The 21,220-nt window shown below is 37.1% G+C and overlaps 1 protein-coding gene across 4 annotated transcripts in view; it reads right to left on the bottom strand.

Annotated features, from left to right (window-relative positions):
- Positions 1-21,220, bottom strand: part of SSBP2 (single stranded DNA binding protein 2) — a 308,425-nt gene that overhangs the window by 202,127 nt on the left and 85,078 nt on the right. For all 4 annotated transcript variants that reach the window (XM_052644049.1, XM_052644047.1, XM_052644050.1 and 1 more), the window contains exons 2-3: positions 14,759-14,831; positions 3,164-3,225 (exon numbers count right to left, since the gene is read on the bottom strand). In XM_052644049.1, the coding sequence (XP_052500009.1) occupies positions 3,164-3,225; positions 14,759-14,831 (135 nt within the window). The remainder of the gene's footprint in view (positions 1-3,163; positions 3,226-14,758; positions 14,832-21,220) is intronic.

A 21,220-nucleotide genomic window follows, 5' to 3' on the forward strand; every position in this document is an offset into this window, starting at 1 on the left:
TGGCATTTGTATCCCTGAAATTCATGGAAGAGAGCTGGGAACTTTTATTAAAGCATATTAACAGGAAACATGGTTTCAAGATGGATTTGATCACAGTGAGCGTAATGAGCACGGGAGAGAGGCATAAAAATTACAACAGTACTGGGCATGATACAAACTGAAAGAAGAAAAGAAATCACAAGGGACATCATATTAGGAACAAGAAAAACATTTCCAGAAAGTAAAATCACACACTTTCCCCTAAGCCATACTAAAGGGAGAAATTTCTCTCCTCTCCAAGGCCTCTGCCCCTCATTTCTGCATACTTTATTCTGCATTTTTGTTCACGTTTATTCTCTTTCAGCATCTTCAATCTCCCCTACTCTTTTTACCTCCATCTATATACATGCTGAAATCTATTCCAAAAATAAAAATACAAAAATGCTAGGTACTATTCTATGTTGTTAATCCTGAAACTACTATATATATCACCACATACTTCAACTATTCTTCATAACCCTGGAGCTGGAAAAATGGAACATAACAGTCCCCTAAATTTCATGTTCACTATTCCACTGAAACTGTTCTCCCCAAGAAGATCTAAGAAAACCTTAGTTCCCAATTCAGGAAAACTTTTTTTTTAACTTATACCTGCTGCAGAATTTACTCTCTCCTTTGAACACCTTTTCTAGTTTCCATATATTATTCCTCCCTGATTACCCTCCTTCCTCTCTAGGTATTTTCTTTTGAGGCTCCTCTTTATCTGTTTACACTTAAATGTTGACCTTCCTCAGAGTCCCAACCCCAGGCTCTGTTCTTACTTGTTACGCTGTATATTACTATAATTGTGGATACATGTCATTATACATTTGCTTAAGGCCACAGAATGTACAACACCAGAAATGAACTGTAATGTAAATTATGGACTTGGTGTGATTATAGTGTGTTAATGTAGGTTCATCAGTTACAACAAGGGTACCACTCTGGTGGGGAATGTTGATTATGGGAAGGCTATACATTGTGCAAGCAGGAGTTATATGGAAAATCTCTACCTGCTCCTCAATTATGTTATGAACTGACCAAAAACTACTCTAAAAAAGTAAAGCATTAATTTTCAAAAAAAAAAAAAAAAAAAACAAAGAGATCTTTGAAACAACGGGAAAAAAAAGTTAGAACCCTGCTGGACTTAAGGCCCATAATAGTCATGGTTAGCTACACACAATGATCAGAAAAGCTTAGGATCTGGGCAATGTCCTGAAAGAGGGGATCCTTAGCTTTTCATCAGTTCTCAGAGGACCCCATAACTTCAAAATCATTAAGAATCACTCATTTATATCGATAAAACAGGCACCTCAAAAGCTACATTTAGTAGTTTTAGGGAAGAACATTAAAAACACTGAAAATAATGTACCTTTCGCATGTGCTAGACTTAAATGAAAATAAATATGGCCTAAAATATTTATGTGCCCTTTATTTACAATTTCTTTGATATCTATAACTAAGTAAAAACTACTAAAAATACCAAAACCACAGAGAAAGAGCTCCTCTGAATCTAAGAGCCACGGAAAAAGGAAGAGCCATAGCAGATTTAAGAGCTGCACCTACTGATAAAAACGACCAAAAAACTGAAGTCTGATAGAGCAAAAAGCCAAAGTATTCAGTGACTTATTATCAACCATCTACAGGAAGAGGACAGGTTAGATTCATGAGGAAGGGAGTAAAAGAGAAATGGGTGTGAGAAATGGAATTAATTCTATAATGAAAAACTTAAAATCTTCATTTTGTTAGCCCACTAATCCAATAGGGACAGACCTCTAACGTGGTTTCTTGTGTCACTTTATAGATATAATAGGAAACATATAAAATATAAGGGTGTCGATAAGTGGGGAACCTCAGTTACATTCAGCAGGTAAGCATTTATAGTCTAGATCTAGATAGCATAAAAACAGCTTATGTAAAATGAAAAACTGACTTTTAAAACATTATGTTACAAGATGTCAGTCTTAAGCCCCAGGAAAAAGCACAACAACATTGCTTAACTGCAATGAACCGTTATTCCGAATACAGGAACAACTCTGAACCAAAGGACCGCACCTGTTCCTGCCATACGTATTGGGAGACTAACAAGGGAAACCCACAATCATAACTGACCAAGTGTGGTTCCATTCACCATGGGACTTCTAGTAAAGCATGTTTTCAGGAGAGAGATTAAAAAGATGATGGCATTAAGTAACAGACCAGGAAACCACATTCACAGCTCTAGAATAGAACTTTTATTTTTGTTTTTTCCTTCTAAGTATGATGCTAAGAGATGAGTCTATAATATACTGAACAGGAAATGCTTCTAAATGAAGAAATTTTTTAAAAAAAAGAAAAGAAAAACTTTAGCTTGTCCATTTGAATACCTAGACTAATAACTGCTGCTGCAAAAAGTCACAAACCTGGGTGTTCTGGTGCCACAATAAAATTTATAAGTTCTGTTATCAACTGAGCCTTTAATACTGACTGACCATTTGTGTGTACATTCCTAGGCAGTTCTATCTCTGAATCTATCTAGAACTATTTCAAACTTTTTTAGACTATTCTAAAAATTCACCACCACCACCAGCACAAGTCACAAGGGTGGGGCCCTCATGATGCAATTAGTGCCCTTACATAAACAGCCGTCAGAGAGCTAGTCAGGCAGTCAGCATGTGCTTGCTCTGTCTCTCTCATTCTCTTCTGTGTGCGCTCTCTCTATCCATGTGAGGACACAGTAAGAAGGCCACTATCTACAAGCCAGGAAGAGAGTTCTCATTAGAAACACACCATGCTTGGCAGATTGAACTCGGGACTTCTGGCCTCCAGAACTGTGAGAAAGGTAATTTCTGCTGTTTAAGCCACCCAGCCTATGGTATCTTCTTATGGTAACCAGAGTTGACTAATACACACTCATACTTACAGCTGGAGAGTCCAAATTGGTCACAATTCCATCTTGACTTAATAGCAGTATCTTTAAGTTAACTATATTTAATGCTGGTTTTGAGCTTGTTTTTATTTTTTTATTTTTATAAGTGCTACCTTTCAGAAAATAATTGCAGAAAATTAAAAAGTATAAATGAGAAGCACGAAACCACAAACAGGTACGTGCAAGCCTAGTGAAATGCATCATCAATCTAATGAAAACGGAATAAAAGATACTTACCACCACCAAGAATGTAAGAATCCTGGTGGCTCCCCCAATGTGATGTTCTTTTCCCATCTTATCTAAAATGAATAAAATAGATATTAAACACTTCTAATAGTACTTTCCCCACACATATGGCAAAGCAATATTTTCCCACTTAAAATATCAAGATAATATATAGGATTTTAATCATTTTCATGTTATTCTTTATCCAAGTTTTACAAATACTCATTTTATATTATAATTTGCTGACTGAATAGTCGGAGAGAAATTGCCACCATTATTTTCCTGAATTTGCTTCCCACTGTGTCAGAATTTCAGAAGCTATTTCAGGATCCTAAGGCACATGAAAATCACAATTATTAACACCAATATGGAAATCAGCTATCACCACTAACCCAGACACTTGCAAGTACTTGGGCTTAATATGTACAGACTCCAAATTAAACTTCAAGGATTGAATTTTTGAATAAGTTTCTGATTTGAGGGGATGGAACTAAGAAGGCATATGTAAGAATTTTAAAAGATGGTAATATTGACTTTCCAATTATTTATATTTCAGATGAATTGAAGTTCACTATAATAAAAATTTAAAACAAGGTCAATATTCTCAAAATTAAAAGTTCTGATTAAATGTTTTTTACAAATTAAATTTAAAAATTGCAAAGCTGAGTGTGTATTTATACAGTGCCTTTTCTAAGCACTGGATAGCATTAAGAAGAAAAGATGAAAATCTTTGCATTCAAGGAGATTACATTTTAGAGGAAGGATTGCTGTTGTTTAGTCGCTAAGTCATGTCTGACTCTTTGTGACCCCATGGACTAGCCTGCCAAGCACCTCTGTCCATGGGATTTCCAGGCAAGAATACTGGAGTGGTGGTCATTTGCTTCTCCACAGGATCTTTCTGACCCAGGGACTGAACCCACATCTCCTGCATTGCAGGTGGATTCTTCACCATTAAAGAGAAGCTCAGTAGGGAAAACAGACCATAACAAACAAACGCCCTTGCCCCATCCCCTCTCCAAAAAAGACTGCATTTATACTAAAAGGTGACAAATGCTATGGAGGAAAATAAAGCAGGGAAGGAGGATAAAGAGAACAGACAAACTATAAGAAGTTATAATTTTAGCTAAGGTGATCCAGCTTCAAGAACAAACAACCCTTATATATAAGTATAGCTTTTAGTTTATTAAATAACTAAAAAATGATTTAACAATATTCCAATCAGTAAAATGTGCCTGTTGGCCCTTACCACTACTAGGAAGCAAACAACTATAAATACTGACTGATTCAAAGAATTCTTTTCATCACCTACTATGGAAGACGTTATCTCAACAGGATAAAAAAAAACAAAAATATTTTAAAATAAAAACTCATATTGTGATTCTCAATGTTAAAACAAACAAAAAAAAAACCCTCTTTAAGGAAGAGATGTAAAACTTAAGCATAATTAAAATCACTGAAACTGACAGCATTTTTACAGTGCTTATGCATACAAAATATAAATCAATGAAAACTCTGATGTAAAAAAGCAATTTGCTCTCAAAAACCAGAGAAATTCTCTGAAGATTAGAAAATTATGTATGTGATAGCCATTTTAAGAGCTAAAAAGTGAAACTCTAAGAGTTAATCAACTTAAATTTATAAAGTCTAAACATAAACAATGAACCAGAAATGTTATATAAATGGAAGTCAGACCCTAACTTGAATTCTCCAAAGTAGAAACATTCGAATTTTTTTTTAATCTATGCTACCTTTTATCTGAAAATTTCCGATGATCAATATTTTCTCTTTTTTGGTTCATGAAAAATAAGAAATGGTACTTAATGAGTCTTATGAGAAATAAAGCTCTAAAGCTCTTCAGACCGCTAAAGTTATAATTTAGTCAAAAACCTGTGTCTCATCTTTTCTCTCAATCTTTTCTCTTACCATCTTTTCCCAAGTTGATGTCTTTTTGAAAGGGCATAATGATGCACCTCACAGATGTGCCCCAGACATACTAATATTCCTAATCCCTGGAATCATCCTAAGCATATAAACAGGAAGTTTTTCAAAGTAGAGTCCTTACGTTTCATCTCAGCTCATCTTGACTTTTCCTAATACAACTGTGAAATACTTAAAAGGAGAATGTGAGAAGACTTATGAAGAGTCAAAGCGGCATGACTAGGTCTGAATGACAGACTGTGCTAGAGGTTATTAGACTCACAGTCTAACAAGAGTCCTGCTGCACTGCATCACCTACTAAGCAGATCATTTTCTTGCACTTTCACAACTTCCACAGCCAGTCATCAGATGTTTCTGGAGATAAGGTACTCTAGGAAAACACCTATATGATTTATATTTGATATGGTCTTCTATAAGAGGAAGTCTGAAGGTAATGTATTTGGATTTTAAACAATATGACATCTTATTACTCCTAAGAGAAACAAAATGTTTCACAAACATCATCTCTTTCATCCTCAAAATACTCTTTTCTATATCATGAGGGAAGTTCACCTTTCTCACTTTAAATCACAAGTCTATGGAAGAAACAGCTAAAACTTTGGTCAAACATATTTAAGTTAACACAGAAGTCATCCTGTCACAGTTATTCAGTGAACAACAACCAATGTGCAATGTATTTACAAAAAGGAGATGGTTCTACACAGGAATTATGTTTCCACAGTGAATGGTAGTCTTTTGCCTCCAAACTAATTACTATTCTTGCTACATGCGTGCTTAGTCGTGTCCAACTCTTTGTGACCCCATGGGCTGTAACCCACCAGGCTCCTCTGTCTATGGGATTTTCCAGGTAAGAATAGTCGTTGGGTTGCCATTTTCTTCTCATGGGGATCTTCCCAACCCAGGGATCAAACCCATGTCTCCTGCACTGGCAGGTGTATCCTTTACCGCTGAGCCACCTGAGAAGCCCCAAATACTATTCCAGATAATACTTATTTAGAGAAAGCATGAGGTGATATTCAGGAAAACAGACCCTGATCTACAGAAAGCTTTGTCACATTAACTGCAGCACTGTTACAAACAATGAAAATTAGAAACAGCCTGAGAAACATTCACCAACAGTGAATGCAAAATAAAATTTACTACTTAAACACTACAGAACAGTGTGTAATCATTAAAGAGAATAAGATAAATCTATATGGAAAAAGCACTATGATAGACTGGTTTTTCAAATGAGATGAAGAAAGGCTACAGAATAATACATACAGTATAAAACCTTTTCTGTTCAAACATATGTGTGAATATGTATGTATGAACTTGGTTTTATGTATATTAAAAAAATGACACCAAACTTATAACTATTCTCTCTGGAAAAAGGTAAAGGACTTACATTTTGAAGTCATATTCATACATATAATTTTTTTAGCAAACGTAATGATGGATGAGCTTGAGGAATAGCCAGAAAACACCTCTAAATGTCAAAAGTCACTTTAGAAACAATTCTTCTGCTATCTAAGAAGAGGTGTTTTCTGTTGTACTGAGTTTCATGGGCTTCAGGCTTGTTTAGGTGCTTAAATGGTATCTATGCAAATAATTTCTATTTTTTCTTCTTGTATTATCCCAGCCTCTGTATGTATTCCCTAGTCCTTAGGCTTTTTCTCTTTAAATCCTCCACCTCCCTTCCTTCCATCATCAGTCCAGCTAAAAGCTGTATTCTCCTGTAACCTTGTAAATTGCAAGGCCAATGCCTACCACCATACTTTACATCTAAGGGCCTTGTCTGTGATTAGGCAGTGTCTCTGTAATACAATCTAGTGTTTTCAGCATTTCTACATAAATGCAGAGCCAAACACTGAATCATGAATGAACAGTATACTGGCAAGAATAAGATATGCCATATGGTTTATAAATGAAAATTATAAATTTCAATGAACATACTCTCTGATACAGCCATTCTTCTAGGAATTTATTAATACGGTCACATGTGCAAAGTTACATATAAAACAATTTTTGATGAAACATCATTTATAATTGCAAAAGACTGGAAACAATATAAATGTCCATTAGTAAGGGGACTGGTAAACTATATTATGGCACAGGTCATAGAATGAAAAATGCTACAACCACAAAAAGAGAATATTTATAAAGTTTAGTGAACTGACAGAAAACAAAGTCAAGTAAAACAAAAATCAAAGCACAGTAAGTGTGTATAATAAAGAATCTGTGACACATACACACATACATACAGATGTACTTATTATTTCAGCATTATTTGCTCTGGCAAGGTATACTAGTCATTTATTTACCTATTACCTCTCAGCCCCACCCCCACCGTCCTATATCCTCCATTCTCCACTCAGTACTTGGATTTTGAAAATTACATTTCCTAGTCTCCTAGCCAGCTAGTTTCCCTTAAGTTCTATCAGGAGATACTACTAGGAGATCAAAGGGCAGGAGGAAGAAGAGAAGCTGCCTGCCCCTGGCTCCAAAAGAAAAGTGGTTGCTTGTTGCAGAAACAGCAACAAAGTAGAGGTGGGGCAATTCTGGATGCTGGTAGCACCTTTTTTGGGGGGTTCAATGGCACCCCACTCCAGTACTCTTGTCTGGGAAATCCCATGGATGGAGGAGCCTGGTGGGCTACAGTCCATGGGGTCACGAAGAGTCGGACTCGACTGAGCGACTTCACTTTCTCTTTTCACTTTCATGCACTGGAGAAGGAAATGGCAACCCACTCCAGTGTTCTTGCCTGGAGAATCCCAGGGACGGGGGAGCCTGGTTGGCTGCCGTCTCTGGGGTTACACAGAGTCGGACACAACTGAAGCGACTTAGCAGCAGCAGCTTTGTCAGTGTGGGACCACGTCAGATAATATAGATCTACTTCACCAGCATCGCCAACAGCACAGCAGTACATCCGAAGCTCATGAAATCCAAACTTTACAGAGTATTCCTAAATCCTTCCATATTTTTTGAAAACCAATATTAAAAATTTAATATCATAAAAGAATAAAGCTAGTTCCTATGTTAAGAAAAGAATCTGAATACCTATGTATATATAGGCTTCCCTGGTGGCTCAGATGGTAAAGAATCTGCCTGTAATTCAGGAGACCTGGGGTCAATCCCTGGGTTGGGGAGATGTTTGTTCCTAGAAAAATTCCTGAGACTTCTAAGTTAAATATAATCTACTGTTTACACTAATTTTCTAAAACCATCCATGTATAGAAGTATAGGTGCAGCTATACACTAAATGTAATAAAAGTTAAAACTTTTACATTCTAATTTTAAAAATTAAAGCAAACAGATGTACGACAGGAAGAAAAATCTGACTGCCCTCTGAAGGAAATGTAATTCAAAACTGTGCTATTTAATGTGGTACTCATTAACCACATGTGGCTCTTTACATAGAATTAATTGAATGTTCTTCGATTTTTCTAGCCACTTTTTAAGGGCTCCGCTGTCACATGTGACTAGTGGAGAATTTACTAAACAGCAGAGATTAGAGATCATTTCCATAATCACGGAAAATTTTAGAGAATAGTGCTGTTCTGCTTTAGAAGGAATGCAGAAGTCTTTATAAAGGAAATTTTTTTCTTGGGAAATTGGGAAAACTCCTTGATGAGTCCTTCATATTTCTGGCCCAGAAAGGCAGAGGCTCTTAGAAATGGTTTGAAAGTAAAGAACAGATAGCTAACATTCTACATAATAAAATAACAAGGATTTAGGAGGCTGCTAATTTAGGAAGGAGTACTCTGGGGGTCTGGGAGTATTCAGAAAAGGAGCAATTGGCAAAGTTGTAAGGACTCAACAAGACAAAAGGCAGGAGTTCAGGACAACAGCTTGTGAGAAATTCTCTGTGGCAAAAAGACCAAAGAACTTAAGGATAGTTGTGTCTAATATCCGAGTCAATGTTGTTGCTTGTGCTGTACTTAATCAACGCTTAATAGTCTTCAGTTTTTCCCTAACTTTCAGTAAGAATCCTTCATACCCAAGAGCAATGCGTTCGTGGGGCTTTAGGCTATGAAGGCAACAGGAAAGCTGAGGCAAAGAAAAGCTATCAAGCTCTTGCCGTAAGGAAGAGCAGCAGTGCTGCAATACTGAGTGAGGGCAAGAAATTACAGCAAGTGAAACATTAACAACCTCCCCTTCCTTGTAAGCCCCAGAGATATGAAAGAGGACCTGAGACAATGTGTCACATTAGGGTTTGAGTTGGAGTCATTTTGGCAGAAAAGGTAACCCTAGGAAGTAGGAGGGTTGTGGGCTATCGAGGTGACAGACACTTGGAGCTATATGGCACACAGGCTATATATTTATATTATTGTTGTTCAGTCGCTAAGTCGTGTCTGACTCTTTGCAACCCCATGGACTACAACACACCAGGCTCCCCTGTCCTTCAGTATCTCCTGGAGTTTGCTCAGATTCATGCCCACTGAGGTGGTGATGCTATCTAACCATCTCATCCTCTTTTACAGTTTTATTTTTAAAGAAATAAACTACACAAGATAGAAAAGAATTTTCAAAATAGCACTTTTGAGCACTTACCACATGCCAGGTCTTTCAAGTTATTTCATAGGTACTAACTCATTATTATCTTTTTTTCATAATTGAGAAAATGGAATAAGTAAATACGATTTAGAACACAATTCATATCCAGCAGTGTGGCCCCACAGTCGTTGCTCTGACCCATTATACTATGTTGCCTCCAAGTTAAAGTTCAAGAAACATAGGGAAGTCACTACTATTATTTCCTCTCTTCACATAGATGAAAAAATAAACAGAACAGAATTTTTGAGTCTATGGAGTTCAATAATTTAGCATTCCTAACAAAAGCTGAAGAAGCCACCCACTAGATGTCTTTAAGCTTCTATTTCTGGCTACCTTACTGGCTAATTTATGGCAAATAAGGGTTAGTAATATAGTATAAACAAGGTAAAATTATTAAGAAGAGAAAATCTGGGTCTCTGCAACACTTTTAATTTTATTTGCCTCATTCTGAGGCACAAATGCCATGCAAAATTTCAGGAATAAACAGGAACTATCTTATCTAAAATGAAACAATATAATCCAGCAAAAAGACAGTTTTTAATGAGTCCAAAGTAACATTTAGGATTTAGACATGGTTTGGAATCTATGATGAATCAGAGGTAACAGTGAGCTGGTCAACACAACCTGGCTAGACAAATGTTTTAATTTCTATTGTTAGTCCAATGCTACCTCTTTTAACTAGGAAAAAAACTGCTGGACTATGGATGTGAGAGTTGGACTGTGAAGAAGGCTGAGCACCGAAGAATTGATGCTTTTGAACTGCGGTGTTGGAGAAGACTCTTGAGAGTCCCTTGGACTGCAAGGAGATCCAACCAGTCCATTCTGAAGATCAGCCCTGGGATTTCTTTGGAAGGAATGAGGCTAAAACTGAAACTCCAGTACTTTGGCCACCTCATGCAAAGAGCTGACTCATTGGAAAAGACTCTGATGCTGGGAGGGATTGGGGGCAGGAGGAGAAGGGGACGACAGAGGATGAGATGGCTGGATGGCATCACTGACTCGATGGACCTGAGTCTGAGGAACTCTGGGAGTTGGTGATGGACAAGGAGGCCTGGCGTGCTGCAATTCATGGGGTCACAAAGAGTCGGACACGACTGAGCGACTGAACTGAACTGAACTGAATGAGTGTCCTACTATTTTGACTGATAACCAAAGCTACCAAAAGCAATCCAATTTCTGACAGGCTAAGCTAAGGGCACTATCAGAAAGGCTAAGCCCAAGTGAGAACTTAGATGCTGAGATTCACATCTTCCTTGCTCAGATGATGCCTGGAGTTCCAACTTGACCTTCTCACAACTTCATCCAGAAGGCAAACCCACACAAAATGAAAGAAGTGGCCCAGCACAGAAAATCCTGGCTGACAAGGGCTCACTAATGTCATAGCCATCCATATCCTCACTCATCCTAAGGGAGAAAGCCGAAACTGGTAGAAGCATTCTACTTCACCTTGAGCCAGAGTGAGAACATTGAATACTTGAGTAATTGGTGCCACTTCAGTCATTTCCTTTTTATCACAAATATCCAATTCAAATAAGTAAGTCTCATTTTTTAAGTTCCCTGTTTAACAGTACTGAATTAGGTAAAAATCTAGTATAGTGTAAGAATTTAGGTAACATGGTCCTTTACTACACAATTGACTCAAGAAGTCATTCTACAACGTTCTGAATGTGCTAAGTCACTTCAGTCATGTCTGACTCTGTGCAGCCCCATGGACTGTAGCCTGCCAGGCTCCTCTGTCCATGAGATTCTCCAGGCAAGAATACTGAAGTGGGTTGCTATGCCCTCCTCCAGAGGATCTTCCCACCCAGGAATCGAACCCATGGCTCTTACGTCTCCTGCATTGGCAGCTGGGTTCTTTACCACTAGCACCACCTGGCAAGTCCCATTCTACAACAAGCAGTCTTAAATTTTCCAGATGATCCAAGTGAAAGTAAAGAGAGAAAAAGCAATGCTAAATAGGATATAAAGCTATAAAAGATTACACTGTCCATAGTTTAAGAGGATGGGTATTCACACAGACACTACAGTACAAAGCTAATGATGCTATTCTTTTACTTAAAAGAATAAAAGTTCCCTTTTGCTGAGATGATAAGCCCAAGCTTCTTGGCAGAATATGCAAAGGCTTTCATGTTAAGAATGCACTATCAGCACGGAGAGGTGGAGCCCTGAGAAAGGTTTCCTAGAAAAAGCTACCTCTGAGCTAGTCAAGGAGAGAAGGGGAGGAGATTTTAGGCAGTGAATAGCACTGACTTTAAGCCCAGATGAGAGACGTCTTCTGGTACGTATAGACAAACACAAGCAGTTGGTATGATGGAAACTTAAAGCATGAAGGAGGACAATATAGCAAGCTATTGAAATTTCACCAACTGAAATTATAGTCAACGGTCCCTATCTGCAGGTTCCACATCCACAGATTCAAACAACCACGGGTAGAAAATGCTTGGAAAAAATGTTCCAGAAAGTTTCAAAAAGTCAAACTTGAAGTTGCTCACAATGGGCAACTATTTACATATCATTTACATTGTATTTACAACTATTACACAGCATTTGCACTGTATTAGGTATTATAAATAACCTACAGACGATATAAAATACATGCAAAAATGAGTGTAGGTCATATGCAAACCCTGTGCTGTTTTACATAAAGGACTTGATCATCTGGATTTTGGCATCCCCAGGGGAGGGGGGCAGGGTCCCGGAACTGATCCCCAGTGGATATGGAGGGATGACTGTATCTAGAACTCTAGGGTGTACTCAGCAGTGGCCTATTACAAATCTACCGCCAAACTTTCATTTTAAAATCAAGATAATTTTAACTATACAAGTATCTGTGTGTGTGTATGTTTGTATATATTTGTTTTTTAAACCCTACAAGTATTTTTTATTGCAGGATAAAAATTCCTTTCTGAATACTTTTAACATCTGCACTCCCACAAACAACTACTCTGGAATGTATATTCTTTCAGACCTTTTACTTTACTTCACATTCATAAATATGTACCCACAAAAATATATACTATTGCTTTATGTTCAATGGTTTTCATGTAACTATCCTGGGAATCACATACACTCATCTCCAAAGTCCAGTAATACTGTATATCATCCTGGTGACAGGAGTTTATTTTCAGCTTAACTGATTCCCCTTGTGAAATCAAACCAGACTGATAATGGAGAAATCCTCAGTTTTATATTCCAAATGCAACCGGAGAAACTAAAATCATGGTAAATACTTGTTTAAAAAATGTGCAAATCTCTTCTGAAATTATAATTTTATTTTTACCAAATAGCACTAAAAACAGTTTCCATTTTCCATTGAGTTCAGAAGCATATCAGTACAGTATCTATTATCTGCTCAATCTACATAACTTATTTGAATCCAAATATCTGAATGTCCTTAAATAAGTTAGCAACATTTCTTTTGTTTGATGAAATGATTATGAATGTTGGCAAGAAAAAACAGATTCAGAAAGTTGAGCCAATTCAAACAATTCTTTATCTAGGAAAAGTGATCAGTAACTCCTTTCATCAAGTTTTCAACTGCATTAAAACAAAAGTTTAAAATCTCCATAACTGACTTTAGTTTCTTTTAAATATAAGTTGGCAGTAATTAAGGATATAATTATTAAAAGTATCCTGTTTGCAATTTCCATTGCTTCCTTTGTAACATCAAACAGTGATTGTGACTCAGAAAGGTGATAGACCAAAGTCTTCTAATTAATGATTTAATCAGGGATAGATACGTTAAACGTGTTTTGATTTAAACATACTTTGAAATCACACTTTTATTACACTGCATATATTCCTTCTATGGTAAAACAACTGACTTAAGTTCTGAGCATACCTCTCAATTTTCTTACTTGCAAATAGGCCCCAATGGTTCACATATACTAATTAATTAGTTCAATTAGACTGGGGGGATACATGTGTTTGTTTACTTGTGTGCTCGTTGGGGGATAGTGAATCTCAAGAAGGCTGTACCTCAGGCAGGGACTTTGGTCAAAGGGTTGCCTGTCATGTCCCTGATCTTGTAGAGGCAAACTAATGAGATCACTAGAGACAACAAAATTTTGATCAGCACTGTCCCACAGAAACATAATCATAGGCCACAAATGAGAGCCACAGATATACTTTTAAATTTTCTAGTAACTACTTTTAAAAAGAAAAATAATGCTAGTAATTTTATTTCACCTAATATATTCAAAATATTATGCTGTCAATGTGACCAAATTTTTAAAATTATTGATATTTTGTATTCTTTTTTTCACAGCAAGTCTTCAAAATCCAGTGTGTAACTTCATATTTATAGCACTTTTCAATTCAATCAGTCATATTTCAAGTGCTCAAAAAGCCACAGTTAGCCAGTGGCTACCCTACTGGACAGCACAGATACAGAGGGAAAAACAGGGGCTTGGGAATTAACATGGACCTAAGGTTTGAATTCTAGTTCAATAACTTACTAAGCTGTGTGACCACAAACTAGTTATATAGAGCCCTGAAGTCGTTATCAGTAAATCAGAAATAATAGCAGATGCCTGGCAAATTTCTTAGAAGAACTAGAGATAATATGCTCACACATAATGTAACTCAGTAAAGTCCTCCTCTTCCTCATTATTACATACATTGAAGAAGAAAAGGTAACACTGTATGAAAGCTAAAATTTAAGGTTTAAAAATTGTGAAGGAGAAAAAGAGAAACAAGAACTTGAAGCAAGATTATCAAAATCTTTTCTAACTTAAGTTTGGTCATCAACCCACTATTATCTATACAAAATAAAAACAAAAACCATATTTTCCAAAACTGTGAATAATGCCAAAATAAAATATTTCTAAAACTAGAGACATGATGGTGTTTGCCTTTTTTTCTTAAAGCAAATATGCTTTCTTGATTATTGTTGCTGAGGGTACTATTAGTTTCTATTCCTCAGGGGGGATAAATAGCTAGGAAGTTGAGTAGGAAGTTATTTGCATGGAAGTGGCATCTTGGGATACTGCAGATGCTTCCAATAATCTGCAAAGACTACATTACGCATTTGGATAACTGAACATTCACTATTTTCACATAACTGTTACATTTTATTTTTCATTCACTTATATAGGATATCAAAATACAATGCAGAAAATATACATAACATACCTCTGATAAAAATGTTTGGGCCGATTTCTGAGCTCCTACATGGAGCAGATACTCATATACGTAGAGTGCTAACCTGGGAAAAGAATAAAATATTTATTGAGAAGAGGTATATTTAAAATTCATTCTTTAAACAACGCATACACCTTTTCATTACAAAAGTATTTTTCACACTAACAGTGACAGAAAATCAACTCTTCCAACATCTTTTCAATGGGAGTTTATGCATGTACGTTCAGAAAGAACTTAATAATTAAAACAGGACACAAAAGAATAAGATACATTGTATCTTTTGGCAAGAAACACCTAAATTGTCTTGTATCATCTAATTTATCATACCCTAAATTCTCTTTTGTGTCTAACATGAATTATCAATTTAAAACCAAACATTAATAATTCCCACAACCTATGTTAAGGTATAATTATTAGTATAATAAATAATTGGACTTTTAAAACAACACTATATCCTTCCATCTTTTTAGTGAATGTTATTATAAACTTCAGCTGTTTACACATCCATATGCCAAAATGGATGTTGAACATCCATTGTAATATTTATTCAGCACTTTCTCCTTATTCTTTAGATGTTCTTGTTAAACCAACAATATTTTAGTTAATAAGAAACTCAAATTAACTACAAATCACATCATTAAGTAAACTTTAAAGATACTAGATTATATTAGGCATTTGGGGACTTACAATTTAAAGGTTAACACAAAAGTACATATAAATTCATCACTCAAATATAGAATATTAAGTATGCACTATCCTCTTATAGTACTCTCATTAACTAGTGGATTCAGAATTTTAAGCTAGACCATGTGGCTCAATTTTAGTTAAGCTGTTAACAAAATATTATTCATAAACCCAAATTAGTCTGAGGCAGTATTTTTAATGATATCTTGGACCAATGCCCAGATAGCTCACAACACTTCAGTTTCTGCTACACTGTATTTACCAATATTGAGCCAGGTTTACAGTAAACAAAACAATGTAACAATAACCACAATTCTGTGCAGCTACACCATTTATCTTGCCAAGTGAATTTATGATTGTTAAAGACTGATGGCATTTGCAAAAATGAGTATTTTCTTCATGTTTATGAAAACATAACATGTACTTGCTATGAAAAGGGAAAGCCTGTATATAATAATTGCTCTGTCCATTTAATTATTTCTCCATTCCCAAACTGTCAGACACTTAAGATGAGAATCATTCTGTAGTTACTAAGCACCATGAATAGATACATGTTAAAGTTACTCATAGATGAAAAGCATGTTGTTGACAGTGAGCATAGGAATATAATTTAGAAACATCTATTCTCCTCAAGTTGAATGCCATTTCCCAGGTCAGTGCTTCTCAACTCGTCTTCTGCCCTAACACAGCTGAGGCACATGTCACATATCTGTGTGATGCTCCGTGGGGAAGGTTCATACCCAACATACATCATATAGGATATGGGAGCTAAAATGTTCCTGTAGTTTCAAACAAATAAACCCCACTGGTGATTCTTATCACACATTCTTCACACACACATATTCCACATACCCTGTCCCTCTAGTAACTGCTTTCAACCCTATCACATGATGCCCTGGCAGGTTTCATCTTGAAAGAGAAAATATCCGTGAATTTCGCCTAGAGAGACCAAAGCCTCAAAATTGCCTGCCAGTGGCATCATGGCCCTCCTGCTGTTGCCCTAGAGCCTCACGTTATTCCTGTGGGTTGTAAAATCTTAGGCCTAGAGCCAAACCAGTCATGAAGGCTAGAAAAGAAAGCCAGGTCCAAGTCAAGGGCCCAGTGGTGAGGATGTTCCACCAAGGTGGAGAAGCTGTAAGTTGAGAGGCACTGAGTGAAGCGGGGGCATGGTGGCAGATCCAGGGATGGGGATGAGGCAAGAGAACTGACCGGAGAACAGTCAAGGCCAGGGCTCGGCTTAGCTGTATCCTTGCAATACAAACCATTCCTTAAAGCTGAGCAAGCCATTTCCTTGGAATCTCTTCTTTGTAATATTAAAGAAGATAATATATTTCTTATATGTTTCTCCCAATTAATTAGGTAACAAAAAGTGTATCTCTTTATGAGTAGAATTTAAAGCAACAATCTCCCCTCTTTGAATGACTCCAGGACAGTGATTCTAAAAGATGTACTGGTGGGGGTAGAGAGGAAGGGGTTTCAAACTATAAAACTAAAGATTCTGAAGCAGCTTCCTAGGTGTGTGCCTGTCCTCCTATCCTTCAAATCTCAGCTGTAACAGCACATCATATTTTTACCAACAGCATGAGAAAACAGGACAGGGCTGAGAAAATCTACCTACAACACCGCCTAACATATCCTAACATTCTATCACCTCCCTGGAACAAAATGAATGCTTCCCAGGCAGTCAGGACCTGTGCTCTGGAAAGAGTGGCAGGGAGCATCAGACAGGTGAACAGTTAATCAACTCCACTGCCATGGTGACTATGAAATACATCACTAGCAAATCTCTGAATTTCGCTTCTTTTTTTTTTTTTTTTTACTTTATTTTACTTTACAATACTGTATTGGTTTTGCCATACATTGACATGAATCCACCACGGGTGTACATGCGTTCCCAAACATGAACCCCCCTCCCACCTCCCTCCCCATAACATCTGTCTGGGTCATCCCCGTGCACCAGCCCCAAGCATGCTGTATCCTGAGTCGGACATAGACTGGCGATTCCTAGAGGAGAATATAGGCAAAACACTCTCCAACATAAATCACAGCAGGATCCTCTATGATCCACCTCCCAGAATACTGGAAATAAAAGCAAAAATAAACAAATGGGATCTAATTAAAATTAAAAGCTTCTGCACAACAAAGGAAAATATAAGCAAAGTGAAAGACAGCCTTCTGAATGGGAGAAAATAATAGCAAACGAATTTCGCTTCTGTCATGGTGTCCAACTCTGCAACCCCATGGACTATAGCCTGCCAGGCTCCTCTGTCCATGGAGATTCTCTAGGCAGGAATCCTGGAGTGGGTTGCCATGCCCTCCTCCAGGGCATCTTCCCAACCCAGGGATCAAACCTGAGTGTTTCACACCTCCTGCACTGGCAAGTGGGTTCTTTACCACTAGCGCCACCTGGGAAGCCCACCTCTGTGCATAGGATTTTCCAAACCCATCTCTTTAAGTCCAATCCTCTCTACCAAGCTACAAACCAGCTTCTCCAAATCAGTTTGAAATTTCTAGCAAGGCAGTTCTCTCTTAACTTGACCATGTCCAGGGTTAAATTCACCTTCTCCGTCTGTTTACAGTACCCGTGCTCACTTTCAAGGAAACATAATTTCTGAGTCAGTTTCCTCATTTGCAAAATGGGAAGGATACTTTTCTTGCAGTGCTGTTGAAAGGATTGGAGAGCACAGCAAATAGTAACAATGATTGCGACAGTTTCAGCTAATTATGTCACGTATTACATTGCCAAGCTAATTATGTCGCAGCTAATTCTGCCACATATTACCAAGTCACCGATGCCACAGTCGCTCCCACATTTGCCATTCCTTTCACTCCTCCCCTGCTCCCCTGCTTAGTGGTTCTCCTGAAGGGCCACTAAGTGCCACAGTGACAGAAGTATTTATTTTACCTTCAGGTACAGATACTGTTGATTCCCATTAGCTTCCTACAGAGGCATGAGGGTCACCAGAAATAAGAACCTTCAGCTGGTTCTGAGGGAAAAGCCCTGGAATAAATTAATTTTGTATGACGACAAATGTTTCCAGGGGAGTGGGGAGTGACACCTGTCCATCCGTGCACGTGAATCACAGCTTGGTCCCTTACCCACTAACATGAGGTCACCAAACATTTTATTCAGATTCAATTTCTACTGAACAATGAAAATCTAAAGGTAAATACTGAATGCACAAATATTTTAAATGGGTACACTGTCATATTAACATGTGCCTTTTCCTTCTTAGGATCTTAAGAAATTTATCTACTTTTGAAAAAGCACAGAGTGGCTATTTAATCTAATGGCTCATGAAATGAAAAAGTGAAAGTTGTTAGTCACTCAGTCATATCTGACCCTTTGTGACCCCATGGACTGTAGCCCTTCAGGCTCCTCTGTCCATTGAATTCTCTAGGCAAGAATACTGGAGTGGGATACCTACTCCAAGGGATCTTCCCAACCCAGGGATCGAACCCAAGTCTCCCACGTGGTAGCCAGACTCTTTACTGTCTGAGCCACCAGGGAGGCCCCAGTGGCTTAAATAATGTAATTCAATTACATAGAAAAAAAAAAATTAGCAATCATGCAGCTAGAGTTTGGTTCCAGAAAGCAGACACACTTTTTTTTGAAACACAGATTAACAAAAAAGTACATCAAAGGTACATGGATCATATATCTTTTTCTTCATTTCATTCTAAATTTCAAATAGATATCAATGACTGAGTTAACAAAATCATTTGACCAGCAACTCTAGAGAGAGACCCAAATCTGAAATAGCTCAAGACCTGCTTTACTCCCTGGTTACTGTAGGCACTATACTTTTAAATTAAGAGCAAAGACAGAGGTTACAGAGGAACACTGAAAACAGCTAAAGCCTGAGCCCACTTGGCACTGCCCTCAAAACACCAATTACATATCAGCTACAAATGTGATGCACATTCAGTTCACTGTCTGCAAGTTACACACATATACACTCATGGTGCCACAGGAGGCAGAACAGAAGAGGCACTGACAAAACTTCACAATTCAAATTCTATCAATCTCCAGTTCTGATGGAGTGAAATCTATTTCAGCTAGGTTTCATGGATTCAAAATCTCTAGTAAGTTGGGGTGGACCAGTCTACAGTTTAATGTTTTAAACTGTTTACAAAAGGAAAGGGGGTAATTCCAATCACATTTTATTTGGTACGTAATTCTAACAAACGTAGATTTTTTTTATGAGTCACAAAATATATAATTAGAAGGGAATTAAAGATATATAAAAATGTTAAAACTCTGATGATCCCTCAAAAAGAACCAAATAAAACTAAAAAGTAACAATGGACTGAGAAAAATGGATATATGACACATAGGACAACAAAAAGCTAATATGCTTAATACATTCTGCTCATATACTATGACCTGCCAGAACATGAGAAATCTTAATTTTTAAATAATGAGCAAGGATGGACGTTAAAGGCCAAGTAAGAAGAATGGCTACCTATGGCCAGTAAATAATCCTAAGGAAAAATATTCAACCTCCCAGCCATAAACAATATTTTAAAATTTCACCAATGAATGCAGCAAAGACTCTACAAACATTAAAGCATTCAGTGCCTAAACGATAACATATGGAAGTGTAAATGTACAAGTGAAAAACATAGGATGTAGAATAGCTTATATAGTACACTCCCGTGTGTACTACACATACACATGTATATTCCGCCAGAGACAGTTCACACACATACAGGCACAGGAGCAACAAGTGTCACTCCCCAAGCTTCCCCTTCTGGTGAAAACATATATAGCCAAACAATATCTTTTATTGGAGGATTTTTTTATCCCTAGGGAGTGGGAGCCTAGGATAAGAGGTAGACTTTTTTTTAACTGCATAAACATTCTTCTGTTTGATTATTTACCCAGTACTTCTATTACCTATTTAAAAAAAAAAAAAAGGAGTAAATGGGAAAAAATTAAAATAATAAACATTTTGTAACCCCTGATCTAGTAATTTTTATTCTAAAAAACTGTTTTAAAGAATTAATCAGAAATCCAAGCAATTTATAATGAAGTTTATGGCAAAAGTGTAGCAGTGAAACACTGGTAACCTAAATATCTGATGAGAAAAATAATTAGATTGTGATATATGCAGGTAATGGGAAAATACATTTTTGAAGATGTTTAATGAAATGAAGAAATGTTCATAATTCATTGGTAAAAGTGCAAGAATGTATATGCACAAATATACCATACTACATTTAGAAAAAGAGTAGAAGGAAATTTGAGTTATAGCTACTGGTAAAAACATCAATAACTGTAAGAAGAAACAGATGATAAGCAACTAATATGGATGTGGCGGAAACAATAAACAAAGCATAAAACCAGTATGGTCTAACTAGGCTAGGAGAAAACACCCCCATGCCTCCTTCAGAAGGCCTGAGGACAACTCTTGTAATAGCACTGTCATTATTATATACATATCATTATTAATAATTAATAATCATAATGTTAGCTTTGGGTCTCCAGTAAAAGATCACACTTTGTGCCATTCATGCTGCATAAAGATCCAAGATATGTGGCTAGATAAAAATATTAAACCGCTGATGTTTTCTGCAAACATTTTTCCCCTAGTTTGTTATCTGATGTAATTTTGGTCAGGTTTTCTGGGGCTCCCCTGATAGCTCCGTTGGTAAAGAATCCACCTGCAACGCAGGTGACCCCAGTTCCATTCCTGGGTCAGGAAGATCTGCCAGAGAAGGGATAGGCTACCCACTCCATATTCTTGGGCTTCCCCTGTGCCTCAA

Source organism: Budorcas taxicolor, chromosome 7 (genome assembly GCF_023091745.1).
Source record: "Budorcas taxicolor isolate Tak-1 chromosome 7, Takin1.1, whole genome shotgun sequence".
Lineage (NCBI taxonomy): Eukaryota > Metazoa > Chordata > Mammalia > Artiodactyla > Bovidae > Budorcas > Budorcas taxicolor.